The 15,191-nt window shown below is 38.5% G+C and overlaps 2 protein-coding genes across 5 annotated transcripts in view; both read left to right on the forward strand.

The window, feature by feature from the left end:
- Positions 1-2,169, forward strand: part of Pir (pirin (iron-binding nuclear protein)) — a 114,995-nt gene extending 112,826 nt beyond the window's left edge. For all 4 annotated transcript variants that reach the window (XM_013507011.1, XM_013507012.1, XM_013507013.1 and 1 more), the window contains one exon: positions 1,864-2,169. In XM_013507011.1, coding sequence (XP_013362465.1) covers positions 1,864-1,976 — 113 coding nt within the window. In that variant the 3' untranslated portion in view covers positions 1,977-2,169. The remainder of the gene's footprint in view (positions 1-1,863) is intronic.
- Positions 2,170-2,442: 273 nt separating this feature from the next.
- The window catches only part of Figf (c-fos induced growth factor (vascular endothelial growth factor D)), a 32,382-nt gene continuing 19,633 nt past the window's right edge, over positions 2,443-15,191 (forward strand). Inside the window, exon 1 of the mRNA XM_005409169.2 lies at positions 2,443-3,068. Coding sequence (XP_005409226.1) covers positions 2,979-3,068 — 90 coding nt within the window. The 5' untranslated portion in view covers positions 2,443-2,978. The remainder of the gene's footprint in view (positions 3,069-15,191) is intronic.

A 15,191-nucleotide genomic window follows, 5' to 3' on the forward strand; every position in this document is an offset into this window, starting at 1 on the left:
CACTCAGCCTCCTATGTCCCGTATGTTGGTTACCCTTAGCAACTCCACCACTGACTCAGCCCAATCAGCCAGACCCCTTATTTATCTTCAAGCCACAGCCTCTTTTAAAACCCCAAATCAGATCATGGTACTCCCCACTTAACCCTTCATGGATTCCTGATCACCTAAATAATTACGTCCAAACTTCTGCTCATGGATGACATTGAAAGCCCAAAAGTGTCTGGCTTCTACATATCAGATCCCCACTGTTTTTTCCCCTTCAGTCCTTTCTTCCGGCCCTGTGACTCTCTCCTCGATTCCTCCGGCATATTAGTCCTAAAAAATACACCATTTTTCCTTGCATAGCTGTTTAAATGTCACTGCCTCTGTGAATCCTCTCCTGGATTTCTCGTCTTCCCCTTTTTTTTGCTGGTGCTGTAGAACTTACATACTTTTAGCATTCCATGTACCACACTGTTTTGTAATGATTTGTTTCCATATCTGTCTGTGTGATATATTTAGGGGCAGAGTCTGTCATTCGTTTGTATTTTATCTTTATGTCTCTAGCCCTGGCACAATGTCTGCCATTTATAGCTGCTTAATAAATACTTAATAGATAGACAATTGAATGAATAAGTCAATTTAGATGCCTTCCATGGAGCTTTCCCTCCCTACCGGCATTCTTTTTCCCAAAGGCTTCAACAACAACACAGGCATGTTATCTTGGGTCTTTTTTTCCCCCTCACATTTTAAATATAGTGATCACCAAATCTGTGTTGATATGCTAGCAGTGGTGAAGAAGTTTGAATATGTTGTTCCCTCTAAGTAATATAGTTATATATAAATTAGGACCTCCCAGAGAAAGCCCCTTGGTAGAGGGAATTTCGTAAAAAGAATGCTGGCAATCCTTGCCTGCTGGTACAAGAAATATACTGAGTAGACAAGCTTGTCAGCTGCTTCCAAGATACTGCCAAGGCCAAATGAGAGTTGGTCTTCAGACACTTCTGTGTTGCCTTGCCCTTCCAGTGTGTGAAAAGGGGGAAGGGGCTGATACTTTGCCACTTTTGGTAAATTAGAGAACTTCTTATATACTTTTAGGAACACTCAAGTTCAGATCCAGGAAGTAGACAAAGAGATCAGCAAACTATAGCCCATGAGCCAAATCTGTCCGCTACATGTTTCTGAGAGTGGAGTTTTACTGGAATAGTCACCGCTAGTCACTTCAGTGGAAGAGTTGGATCGTTGAAACAGACACCATTCAACCCACAAAATCTAACATATATAGTCTCTGGGCTTTTACGGGAAGAGCTTTTACGGGAAGAGCTTTCCCATTTGTAGAGAATCCAAGTCTTGACTTGAAATTTTTTCAATCTCCTATTTATTGTCATTAAGGTGCAGCTAATTTTCAAAAAATCTTAGAATCATCATATAAAAAAACAGCCTAATATATTGCTTAGATACCAAATCTATGATGAAATTTGCCAATTCATCATATTCAGGTTGATTCAATTTTTGGCATCAGCTAATGTTATAAAAACATCAACTACAAAGTGTGGTTGTAATAGAACCAAGTCTAAGAATGTTTTAAATAAAGAGATTGCCAGTGCTGGTAAGCAACCTGCAATGGATGGGTGAGATGCACTTGCATTTGTTTATCTAAAGTTTGACCTTTATAATAATTTAAAATCATGTACAGTCATAACCAAGAAACTTGTATTATCGTCCTCTGGAATTTAACACTGAACTCTGGGATCTGAACAGATCCCTTTTACTTTTCAGATATGCCTAGATTTTATTTTAAATTAAGACCTAAAGAAATATGTATCATTTCTAACGGTAAAATACCATCACGCAGAACTTTCTGAATGTCTCTTTCTGCTCTAGGTCCATTTGTGATGAACACCAATGAAGAAATTTTGGAGGCTATTCTTGATTTCAGAAATGCAAAAAATGGGTTTGAGAGAGCAAAAACCTGGAAATCAAAGATTGCAAACTAGTGAAGAACACAAGAGAGATCTCATTTCTTTTGCCATTTGTGGTGCCCAACCATTTAGGCATTCAGTTTCCAAAGCCGTCTTAACTGGTGTTTCTAAAGGATTCCACGTTAAACTGATAACAAGGTTTTTGTGGCAATGTACGTAGGACATTTCCTGGCCCATTCAAATAAACCTAATCGTTGTTTCTTTAAAACTCCATGTCCTTCATTTTGACCTAACTTGTTCAGCTTCTGTTTCAAAACTCATTTGTGTTTGCCTTTTGTGCATGTGTGTATTGATGGGTTTGCTCTTTTTGCAGCATATCTGATTACTTTCTGTGTCACCAGCAGCAGATATGTCAGCATCTGAAGGTCCTTTCCTAAGCAATGCTACTGGGATACAACCATGTGCTGGGGTTTCATGTTACAGGTTATCTGCTTTAAAGTAACAGCGGTCCTGAGCATTTGAGTCAGTTTTAAAACTGCCCTGCTATTGGTAGGGACACAACAGGATTACGGCCAAGACTTCCCTGCATTTTCTGCCAAAATCTGTGTCAGATTTAAGACACATGCTTCTGCAAACTTCCATGAAGGTTGTTAAAAAAAGTTTTAATCCAGAGCCGGGTTCCAGCTTTCTGTAGCTGCGAGCATTAGTGGCTGCACCAGTTCCTCACAAAGCGACTAGAACCTGGGGCACAGGGTGGAGAGATTTTTTTCTAATTTGCTCAACATGAAATGAGTGTAGAGTGCCTTCCAAATTCAGGTGGAAGACATGTCCACCTCCTGATTGTTTTTGGAGCATGAGAACATTTTAAATTTTTTTCATCTCTCTCCCCCACTGAGATTGTGCGAAAAAGTACCTTGCCTAACTGAAGTCATTTTACTGGATTTTGATCACAGCTGATTTTTTTCCATGTGAAGTTTTAGGGTTCAAACTTTTCCCCTGGAGAATGCCTTTTGAGACCAGTTGCTCTAGCTGCCTGATGTCAACTGCTTAGAAATCAGCGGATATAAAATATTCAAAATGTACAGAGAGTGGGCAGTAGTGAATATTTTCATGATGTCTTATGTGCACCTGGTGCAGGGCTTCAGTAATGAACATGGACCAGCGAAGGTAGGTGAGCTCAATTTCTAACGTGATGAAGATTCTTTTTAATGGTTTATACAGAAGACTTTCTTTGCCCTCACTATTTGGAAGCAATATAAAAATGCATAGTACTCTCAATAGTGGGCAGGATATGTCTTGCATTTGTTACTGACTGTTCTGTTTCTTAAGCTGAATGAGATTCTTGTCATGAATATTTGAAAATGCTGGAGTTTTTTTTTTTTGAGGAGTAATAGAACATGAGCATTCTTGAATCTTTTTAGATGGAGAAACTTACTTCAATTGTATATGCGGATGGCAAAGTGGTTTTCTAATGAAGCGCTGATTTGTTTTTATGACACACATAATTTAGTGGGTCATTTATTTTCAGGTTGTTTTTGAGCAACAAAAGCTGGTCTATTTTGTCTGTAAATTGAAAATTATAGTGCTTCATACAGATGTTTTCTGTCTGATTTTGCAAATTACCGATTGCCACCATCTAGAAAAATGTTTTTCTCCGAGGTTGTTTTGGTTTTTTGCTTTTTGAAATGTGCACAAGATTCAACAGTAATCAAATGCAGTAATCAAATCCTTGGTTCTGTGAGCTCTAGCTCAACAAATTGGGAGTAATGCAAGCTCGGATGTTACTGACTGCTAGAACAATATTTCACCCAGCTTAATGTGTTTCATAGATTATGTATTTTTAAAGCTTTTTATTTTGAAAATGATTCAGATGTAATTGTTTTGACTGAAGTGGTCCTAAATCATTTTGATTTAGGAATTTCTGGCTCTGAGCAGACAATGAAATGTGGGCTTTAGTTTCTGTAACTCTTGTTTTCGGAACAGGCATGATATTGCTCCCCACGGGAAAATTTGTTCATGGGAGAGTGAAACGTTTGATATGTAAAGCACAGATATACATATATTACATAAACAGATATATATCTGTAATTTCACAGTTTATTGGTACAGTTTAGATATATATAGTGATCACATTCACCATAGGGAGTTTGTACCTGTGCATTATATATCTTGATTCTTCTTTTTTCTCCATCCCCGCCCCTTCAACCCCTCTTTCCCTCCTTATTTACAAAGCTTTATTTGCTTTTTATCCTTCTTTGTAAATAGGGAGTGGAAGAGGGGTTGAAGGAAGGAGAGGGGAATGGGAAAACAGAGGAATCAGGAGATACCGTGTACAGGTACACACTCCCTATGGTGAATGTGATCATTATGTACATCCAAATTGTACCAATAAGCTTAATAAAAAAATAAAGAAAAAGTTGATCAACACTGTGTTAGGGCAGACGCTCACCTTATCTAAAAGCCTACCTCTTTTTAACTTTCCAAATTCACTATTCATGTGGGATAAATTACAATCTTCAACTCCACTTTGCTGCTAACAGCAGTTGGACCTCAATGCCAGACTGTAAGTGGAAGGGAATCCAATTTTGAGCATAAGTAACTGGAGAGAAAAGTCTGAGTTATTTGAGGCAAGTAAGACTTTTCAGACTGTGCAGCTTCTTTTTAAGTCTATAAAACTCAGTAATCCTTTAGATGTGCTAGGCTCATTGAATTTAAAATGGTTCCATTTTACTTTTAAAAACATCAATTTATTGGATGGGACAGGAAAGGAAATTGAATTGTTAGAAATATTATTCTTTAAGTTCAGGTCTTTTAAAGAGCACAAACAGCAGAATTCTCTGCAGGCCTCTGCAGAGACACTGTAGGTGTTTTGAATTCACTGTTAACATGTACATTTGCTTGATGGGGCTGTAGAAGAAAACAGCTCAATTTGCACGTGTCAGGAAACACGCCCTTACACATGCAGGTGCTGCATTGTGTGCTTGCTATTGTCATCAGCATTTTTCTTTTATGTCAGAATTTCCTTTGAAACATACAGCTGCGTATACTGAGCTTATACTCTCAGCTAAATTAAATTATTGCTGATATGAAGAAAGGGATCGTCTGTAGTTAAAGAGAAGTGCGGGGACAAACGTGACTGGCAATAAGAATGACATACATACTGGTTTATGGCTTTCTTTTTTCCTGAACTTTGTCTGAAGAGAAAATCTAAGAAAGTTTTTTTTTTTTTAACATTATATTCTTGTTTAAATTACAATTCAGTACGAAAGCTTATTCAGGATGATAATGTTTTAAGACACTGGTATTGGAATATTGTTTTTGCTTTTAGAGATAAAAATGCTTCAGTTATCATGGGAAATTCTCACGATCTGCCTCAGTACTGTACTAGGTCAGTGAGCATAGCCTATTCTTCTCTCCATCCCCGTCTCTTTGGACCACATCTTCTCCAGAATGACTGGAGATGCCACATCTGTTCCCTGGCTGTACCCTACTCCCACCCTTGGCCTGGCCTTCACTCTCTAGCTCTGATCATTGTCCTGTTTTTCAGCCTAGACTAACGTTGCCTCTGACAGTGCAGGTCTGTAAGTCTGTGAGCAATTATTTTTCAGCAACCGCGCAGACAGCTCCTAGTACTGTGCACAATTGTGATTAATGCCATTTGAGTGTAAGACATCCTCATTTCATTAGTGCTTGGAAGGATAGCTATTTGGGGTCGTCAGTGTATGGAATGTGTGCACTGAGGCACATCTGTGTGAAACTCAACTCAAAGCTACCGTATTTACTGCCTAGCTATTAAGTTTCTCAGTCGAAGAAGAACTCATTTTCTTCTAGAAATATGAAATGCCTATGCTTGCCTTTTTAAGGTAATTATATTACTGCCTAGATGTAGAATTTATTTGTCTATATCTTCTCCAATTTTTTAGACAGTTGAAACAGTTCTACATAGCTTCACAGGGTCCGTACTTCACAACCTTAGGGAGTTCCATCCACATAGACACATCTCTATGCAATAGCCCTGAGCACAACTTTGTTGACAATATGGAAATTTCATAAATAAGTACCAACAACCTCATTGCCCTGCCATCCACATTAGACTTCTAGACAGCACTATTTATGGTTGACTTAATAAACAGTTATTGTCACCAGGAATGCTGGGGTCTCCTTGAAACACCAGGGGTAGCCAACCTCTGTAAATCCTTTCCACCGCACTGATGAAGACACACCAATGTGGCAATAAAGGAGCGCTCTTGGGTTATAGTGGGCTTTCAGAACCCTTTTCTGACAAATTTGTTTCCTTCTTCGTAGTCTTTTTCTCTATACCACCTTTTCATTCACCCTTTTCCTTCACTGGAAAAAGAATATTGCTGGATGATGGAGTCTTTCAAATTCTGCCAACACTGGAACAGGTCCAAGATCCTCAGGAATTTGGGGTACCACTGACTTTCATGACAAACCACACACATGGCTCACAAGACTTCATTATCTTTGTGTCACTTGCCTTCTCCTAAAATTGTCTCTAAAGGAACTGAATAAAAAGAACTGAGGAGCACCTACCATATTTAACTGCAGGGAGCAGACTCACACCTACTCCTCACCCTGTTTTCACGTACAAAGTCACGTACAGGAATGCCTAGTGATCTTGTTGCTAGTCAAGTATCCCAGTGTGCTCTTGCCAATGGCACTACCAGCCATAGTCCTTGGCACAAAAGACATCTGAAATAGTTTTCATTAATTTCTCCTTCATCTATGACCTAGTAGTTAAATGTGTTGAATTATATGCTACTGCACACAGCTGTGTTCTAACCTAGTTACTTATAACTAACTGGTGTTTGGAGCTTTTATAGTACTATAGGATATTATTTATACCCATGATACAGTAGGACCCCTTATAGTTTATATCTTGAATATATAACTTCCTTGTATGATTTGTTTTTAATTTAAAAATCCTGACTTAGACATTTGAATAAACCTTTATGATAACCCCTTACAAAGAAAATTTGGGAATGAGAATATAGTATTTGTACACAGAGATGATTCCATGAAGAACTTGAGGTGAAACATTCAGGAGCTCCCAGACGCGTTTATTGCTCTGACTGGATAAAGGTGCTAGAGAAAATGGGGACACCAGTGACAGTAAAATTGTTTCTGAGCACATTTCTAGGCCCAACTTTTTCCTACCACTTGAGATGAGAAGATCGTGGGAATTGTATATAATTGAGAATGAGACTGAGGTGAGACAGAGATGAGATTAAGTACTTCTTAGGTTGCATCTATGGTGGTGAGTCCACTTTTCTCTCTCCCTTGCTGCTGATTCTTACACTTACCAGGATACTAGGCCATTCATTATGAAGCAAAAGCATCTTGAGCTGCACTCCCCTCCAACCTCAGGAAAACTTTGACTGATTGAGTTTGGCTGGTTGCAATGTCCAGTTTCATATAGAATCCTCTCCCTCTCTCTTTCTCTCTCTCTCTCTCTCTCCTTAGTATTAGTTTATAAAACATACTGAATACATGAATCATGGGGAGTTGATACCTGTGCATATATTACATCTTAATCCTTTTCACTTCCCTCCCACTCTCCTTGCTCCCCTCTTTCTTCATCTGTAGAATTCCATGCCCATCTGCAAAAGACCTACCTTCCTGTGTCCTATTATCTATCTTTTGTTTTTCTTTTTAAATTACTTATGCTTTGGATGTTTCATATCTGAGAAACCATTTGATATTTAACTTTTTGTGTCTGATTTATTCCAGTTAACATTATGGTCTCAAAGTACATCCATTTCCCTACAAGTGACTCAAGTTTATCTTTTTTATGGCTGAGTAGTACTCCAGTGTGTGTATATATACATTTTCTTTTCCATTCACTTATTGATTGGTATATAGGCCACTTCTAAAATTTAGCTATTATGAGTTGTGCTAATATAATCATTAGCATGCACGTGTCACTCTAATATGATGTCTTCTGGAAAATACCCAGAAGAGTAACAGCTGAGTTGAATAGGATTTCTATTTTTAGTTTTTTCAGAAATCTCTATACTTTTCTCGATAATGATCATACTATCTTGCATTCCCATGAACAGTGTAGAAGGGTTCCTTTTCACCCACAGTCTTACCAGCATTTGTTGTTTTTTCACTTCTTGATGATAGCCATTCTTTCTGGAGTAAAATGAAATCAGTGTTGTTTTGATTTGCATTTCTGTGTGGCCACCGATGTGTAACAATTTTTCATGTACTTGTTGACTATTTGTATTTCTTCTTTTGAGAAATGTCTCTTCATTTTAGTTGCTCATTTCTTTGATAGTATGCTATATTTTTGGGGAAGCTAATTTTTGAGTTCTTTATGTGTTCTAGATATTAGTCTTCTTTCCATGAAGTAGCTGGAAAAAGATTTTTCCCATTCTTTAAGTTGTCTCTTAACTCTGTTGGTTTTGTCCACTGCTCTGTGGAAGACTTTTAATTGGATATGATCCCATTTGTTCATTCTTGATGTCATTTTTTGTGCAACCAGAAAGACCTTGCCTATGTCCATGGCTTCAAGATTTTTACCTATTTTATCTTCCAACAAATTAAGTTTCTGTTTTCCTGTCTAGATCTTTGATCCATTTGGACTTTATTTTGGTATATGGTGAGAGGTATGAGTCTAGATCCAGTCCTCTATGTGTACATAACCAGTATTCAATCTTCTGTGTATGCATAACCAGTTTTCCCAGCACCATTTGTTTGAAAAGGCTATCTTTTCTTGAGTATATATTATTTGCCCCTTGTTCAAAAATCAGATGGGTAAATGTGGCTAGGGTGGTTGCCATATTCTTTATTCTGCTTCATTGATCCACATGTCTGTCTTTGGGCCAGTACATGCTGTTTTAATCACTGCAGTTTTGTAATATAACTTGAAATCTGGGATTGTGATGCCTCCTGCTTTGCTTCTGTTGTCTGGGATTGCTTTTGCTATTCTGAGTAGCTTTTAGCTTCACATAAATCTTAGAAATGTTTTTTTTAGTTTTATGAAGACTGTCAGTATTTTTATTGGGAGTGCACTAAATTTATATATCAGTTTTGGTAATATGGACATTTTCTGTCCCTTTTCACTCATTACAACTTTCCACTATTTGATCATTTATTTTTAAACAGGTATTTGTTGAGCACCTACTATGTCTAGACACTGGTCTAGGGAGTGGGTGTGCAACAGGAAATAAATATGTTGTTACAAGTATTTTGGAACTTAAATCTTAATTATGGTTAGTAGAAATGAACAGTATACAAATCTGTAGCATGTCAGGGATAGTAAGTGTCCTGAAGAGATTCAAGTAAGGGGAGGGAATAGTGAACGATGGGGAGCAGAGAGACTTCTGTGATTTCATTTTATTTGTTCACAACTCTGAAAGGTGAGGAGACAGAAGCCACCATCAGTGGCTGTGTCAAGGTGTTGGCTTGGGTATTTAGATATTAACTGGGGGACCAATGTGGCTGGAGGAAGATGAATGGAGGCCCAAAGTGCAGTTGTTGAAGTTGGAGAAATAGCCAGGGCAAATATGCAGGTTATGGCTGTGTTCCAATAAAACTGTATGGATGCTGAACTTTGAATTTTATATTATTTTCATACATTGTGAAATCTGTTAAATTGTACAGCCACTTAAACCTGAAAACTTATTCTTAGCTCACACACCATACAAAAACAAGTTGCAGGCTGGATTTCGCCTATGGGTTACTTTTTGAACCACCTTACATATAACAACACTATTTTATTTTCTAAATGGTGTGGATCTGTACCTGACATTTATTATTTGTGCATGTTTATCACCTTGTCACCATCATGAAAATATTTAGAAGAGGAACTTGCCTTGTCTTGTATACTGTAGTGTCCCAATCTCCTAGTTCAAAGACTAACAGAGGATACCAAAAGCAACGTTTGCTGACTCATAGAGTAGGCTTGCAGGATTTTGACATATTCATGATGTGAACACTCCATTAAATAGTCTCCTACATCTACTCCCATCACGGCTTGCCTGATGTCATGATCTTTAAAAGTATAAAGGATTATTTTCTAAGACACTATATTCACCCTGAACTAGTTTCCTATGAACACAGGATAGGGTTTGTGTGGATTTATCAAAGAGTCCTCTAGTGTCCTGATAGCCAGATAGGCCAGTCTATAACGTGCTCATTTCTAGGACCCTAAGTTATAAAATGAAGTCACTTTAGCCCATTATTCCAGGCTGGTGACTCTAAAAAGGGAGATGGGCTAAGCAGCATTTGGCCACTTAGCAGGTCTGGACAGAACTTGGGCACCTTCATGATTTATTTATCCCTGAGAGTCTTAGAAGAGCTACTTATGTTTAGTCAGGTGGTTTGTGAAGACATAGAAAAGTACTCTAGATAGATACTTTATCAGTCAGGTTAGGCCAGGGTATGCTGTGATAACAAACATCCTCCAGATCTTGGTTGTTCATAAACAACAGAGGTTTATTGCTCATATCGCATGACCATTCTGGTTCATCAAAAGCCAACTCCATGTCAGGGTGAAACTAGCTGATCATCCACACCTAGAAAGTCATGAATCACTATGACAGAGAAAGGGAGGGAGCCCTGGAGAATCTCACCCTGGCAGTTACATGCTCTGATCTGAAAGTGACAAATCACTCCTGGTCATTGCCCCTGGATCCTCTGCCCCACCTAGCCCAAGGGCCAGGAAATGGAACCCTACGTTATGCTCAGAAGATAGAAAGCTGAAAATATTTGACAAGCAGTATTAATGACTATCACATACAACTTTAGTCATTTTTAAATGCTTCAGAGCATACTTTTGTGTCTAAAATGCTGAAAGCATTCTCAATGTTATAGCAATGATGGAAAATGATTGTATTAAGGCAGCCTTAAAGGGGCAGGACGAGGCACAGCAGAAAGACAAAATTCACTGATCTTCATCATGCCTCCTTTAATGCATGGCAGAACCCATATTTTGCTTAGAAACTCAGGTTTTCACACCAGAACAACTTATTAGAAATGGGAAATGACTATGATTGGTCATGGGGTAAAGTAGGGTGAAAGAAGACGTGTTCATTTCTAATGTTCAGGAGGCTCCTTCTTCCCAGAAAAAAGGAAGCTGTACATTCAGTTCAGTAAACATTTGTGGAATGTCTACTATGTGCCAGGCGCATGGTTGGAAATGATATTTTTATAAAATAAAGATGTCTTAGTTATTTGCATGACTTACCAACAGTCAGCAAGTTCACTCTAGCCTGTGGAGAGGATAATTTGAGTGCCTGAAACTCTAAGTAACCATAAATTTTATAGTTTCTTGTCATTTAATGAGCATTAGTAAATGACTATAGCACTCCCATGTTGGAGATAAGTGTTGCTTTCCCAAAGTCCACGTTTGGCTAAAATTGTTTCTGGAGAAAGAAAATGTCATCAAGTATCCCTATGGCTAAATATTGTGCAGTTGCTTATTGTTCCATTATGGACAGAGTTAGAAAGAGCGTAATTTTGATTGAATGAGTACCTTGAATTGAAGAGATTCTACCAAGAGAATGGAGTGGGACTTTACAGAAAAGTCACCCTTCACAATGTTGTTCTTGGTTCACCATATATTGTCACAGCAAGACTGGGGATCGCTGGGCATCATAGACCCAGTAGAGCATGCTGGAAAGGAATTGGGGAAGGTGACCAGTGAGTGTTGATGTAGAACTGCAAGGTATTTAGGAAGAAAGGTGAAAAGAGGCGTGCTGGGATGACTGCCAGTGGCAAGCATGGATATGTCAGAAAGGACAATGAAGTTTTGTACAAAGATTCTCTTCTCATCTAATGGATTATGTTGCACTTTAATAGAATAGAGCTATAGCAGTTAACTACTGCCACAATCATGCTGTACAATAAAATAGTCCAAATTTCAGTAGCATACAACATCACTAATTGATTCTCATTTGTATCTCAGTGGGTGAGCTGGGAGTCAGAAGATTAAGGCTCAAGCCACTGGTTGAGTATGGGTTTCTTTTAACTTCTGTCAGTCAGTGGGCCAGCAGGAACACGTGCTTGTGGTGATGGCAAAAATATAGAGGAACCATGCAATCGTAAGTAAGTTTCACACCTCTGCTGCATCATGTCTTGTGATGTCCTATTGGTCAAATGAGGTCACATGACCCAGCATCAATGAGAGAGGAAATATACACCTTCCCTGGAGAGTAGAGAGGAGTGAAACTATTTCTAGTAGTAACCTAATTACCATAAGGTTTTTGAGTGGTTTCCTTAGTTTGCAGTAATAGACTATAACAGATCTCAGGAATCTGTACTACTGGCGTGGTTCAGAGCATACTTGAAGAATATCTGGGGCTATTTTGCCATTCCAGCCCACCCTATATCCATTCGTGTCCTCATTTCATAAGCAGAGTGGTGTCCAGTGGAACAAAAGCATTGGAGTAGAGCACAGATTTAAAAACTGTAAAAGGGGTCATAGACTTCTTAAGTACTAGATGATATGACTGAAGGGAAAACTACCAACAAATTCACCAAACTGGAGGATGCCCCTAGTACCTCTTGAAAATATGCGAACAGGTGCATGTGCATGTATGCACTCACACACACACACACACACACACACACACACACACACACTTCCTGCATTTATCGTTCCTTTCCTCAGTCTGAGCTTAACAACCCTGGATTCTCATTTACGCATTTAAATATAGAACTGCATAAATAAAGGGACCACCAGAGTGACCAGTCACATGAAGCCCCTGAAGTAATGGACAATCCCACTCCACTCCCTATGGTCAGGTTTCTGGATTTCAGAGATGCAGGACTAGGCTCTTGGGAAGTTTCATCTGAGCAGCCATAGCAAGCATAGCTGTAGTTATTGACGCTCTGCTTACCCCTCGTTGGTTTGCCCTACACCAAAAGGCATCATCTATTCTGGGTAAAGACAGACCCTAATTTAAAAAAGCAAAAAACGTTTAAGTAGGTTGTTTTTTCACTTCATGCATCTATAAAGACATGCACAAAGCCTAAGTAGATACTTGAAACTTAGCCTTTCATTTGAAAATACATCCTAGAAAGGTTTTTTGTTTGTTTGCTTGGTTCACAAAAAGGATTTATTTTTCCCCATTTGTCCTGGAAAAGTTGATTTGATTTTTTTATTTTAAAGTTTTATTTACTGATTGGCCCTGCCATATCTTGCTCTTTTGAAGTTCATCTCTCTGGTTACTAAGGGATATCAGGACCATAAAACACCAATTTTCAAACCTCAACACATAGGACAAGATGCTCCATCCCAGGGAAAGAAAAAAGGAAACCAACATTTGTTGTGTGCGTATTCTACACCTTACCCTTTCATACATATGGCCTCATAGAATCACCACATGAACATTGCCATTTTATACATGAGGAAACCAATTTCAAAGGAAGTTAAACAATTCATCTGCATTCAAAAGCTAAAAGGGAGCAGTGCCTTGATTTAAAGTTTAGCTCATTTTAAAAATTATTATATTCTAAAATCGATCTTTTCTTTTTTGATGTGCAGTTCTTTGAATCTTAACGCATGTGTAGAGTTGCATAACCACAGCCATAATCAGAATACAGAACTGTTCCTTCAAATTCATGTATGTTATCCTTTTATGGTCAGAGTCTCCTCTCAGTCTTTTGGGATCACTAATCTTTTCTTTGTCACTAATGCTTTCGTATTTTAAGAATGTCACATAAGTGGGATAATACAGTCTGCAACATGTGGAGATTGATTTTCTTGACTTTTAATGCCTTTGGGATTCATCCAAGTTGCTGTGTTTATCAGGTATTCATTCCTTTTAATTACTGAGTAGTATTCCATGGATTGCTTAACTAGTCACCCATTGAGTAACACATACATTGCTTCAAGTTTTTGGCCATTACCAAAAAGTTACTATAAACATGTGTGTATGTATTTTTGTGTGAACATAGGCTTCATTTAGTAGGGTAAAATTCCTAGGAGCAGGACTTCTGGGTCATATGGTGAGTATATGTTTATTTTTATAAGAAATTGCCAACACATTTACCAGAGTGTTGTACCATTCAAAGCTAGTTTTGAACAATTTGAATTTATACGTGCACCTCTCAAGCTGTTTGTCCAGATGAAAGAGTCATCTACAAGCTTCCTTTGGACAGATATTTCCACTTGAGAGCTATGTCATGTGGCAGACTCATAAAACACCAGCTTACACTCTCAAGTCTAACGTGAGCTGCGCAGGTTTCTTGACAGGTGGAAGAGGGAGAACATCTGTGGAGGACACCTGGGAGAAAAGCATGACAGTGAAACTTGGATATGAAGCCAGGAAAAATGCGATGGTTTTCGCTAAGCTTTAATCATCAAGGTAGAGATGAAATGCATAGCGCTCTTCCAGTGAAACAGAAGGAACTGCTCAGAGGTGGAGGGAACATGGAGCTATTGTACTGCAGTATAATCCACTGAAAATCGTTGAGTACAGTTTTCCAGAGCTCTAGGAGGGAGTAATAAGAGAACCAACCATGCTCCCAGGTAACACTTCTAAATCGCTAAGCAAATCTAGGGAAATTTGGGCAAAATGTGTTTCCTCTCTAATTCACTCTAAAACTTCTGAATATTCTAAATATACAAATTCTATTCAACACCACATCTTTGCATTACTAAACTTCCTGAAGACATATTGCCAACACACTTTCACAAAGAAAATAGTATCCACGGATTTTTAAAGCCCTGGATACCAAGTCTAATACCCATTGCTCTCAAGAGGAATTTAGCAAAGCTGGTCTCCTTTTCTATACTTGGAATAGGAAGGTCTTAAATTGCATGCGTCTAGAATAACCCAAGAAAAAAGATCATAGTTGTCTGAGGGAAGTAACCAGGGTCCCCACTTACCAGGTTTTTGCCGATGGTCTGATAGCTCAGAGGCATAATGGGAACTCAACTGTATATACTCTTAAGCGAAGCTCTTACCACTTGGCATCTTTGTGAATATTCTGATTTTTTCTTTTTGGTTTTTTGAGACTGAGTTTCACTAGGCAGTTCAGGCTGTCCTTGAACTTACTATGTAGCCCAGGCTGCCCTCAAATTCACTGCGATTCTCCTTTCTTAGCCTCCTGAGGGCTGAGATTACAGGCATGCGCCACTGCATCCAGCCTGTGTATATTCTGATTTTTATTTTCTTCCAAATATGTCATAGATCTACCTTTCAAGAGAATTATAGTTTATACTTTCTGTTGAACTCTAGTAGGTTACAGTAGTACTCAGTGTTTTTAATTTTATTTTGAAAAATGGGCTGTTTGGGACTGGGAGTAATTGAGGGG

Source organism: Chinchilla lanigera, unplaced genomic scaffold, assembly GCF_000276665.1.
Source record: "Chinchilla lanigera isolate Chin_1 unplaced genomic scaffold, ChiLan1.0 scaffold00118, whole genome shotgun sequence".
Classification (NCBI taxonomy): domain Eukaryota; kingdom Metazoa; phylum Chordata; class Mammalia; order Rodentia; family Chinchillidae; genus Chinchilla; species Chinchilla lanigera.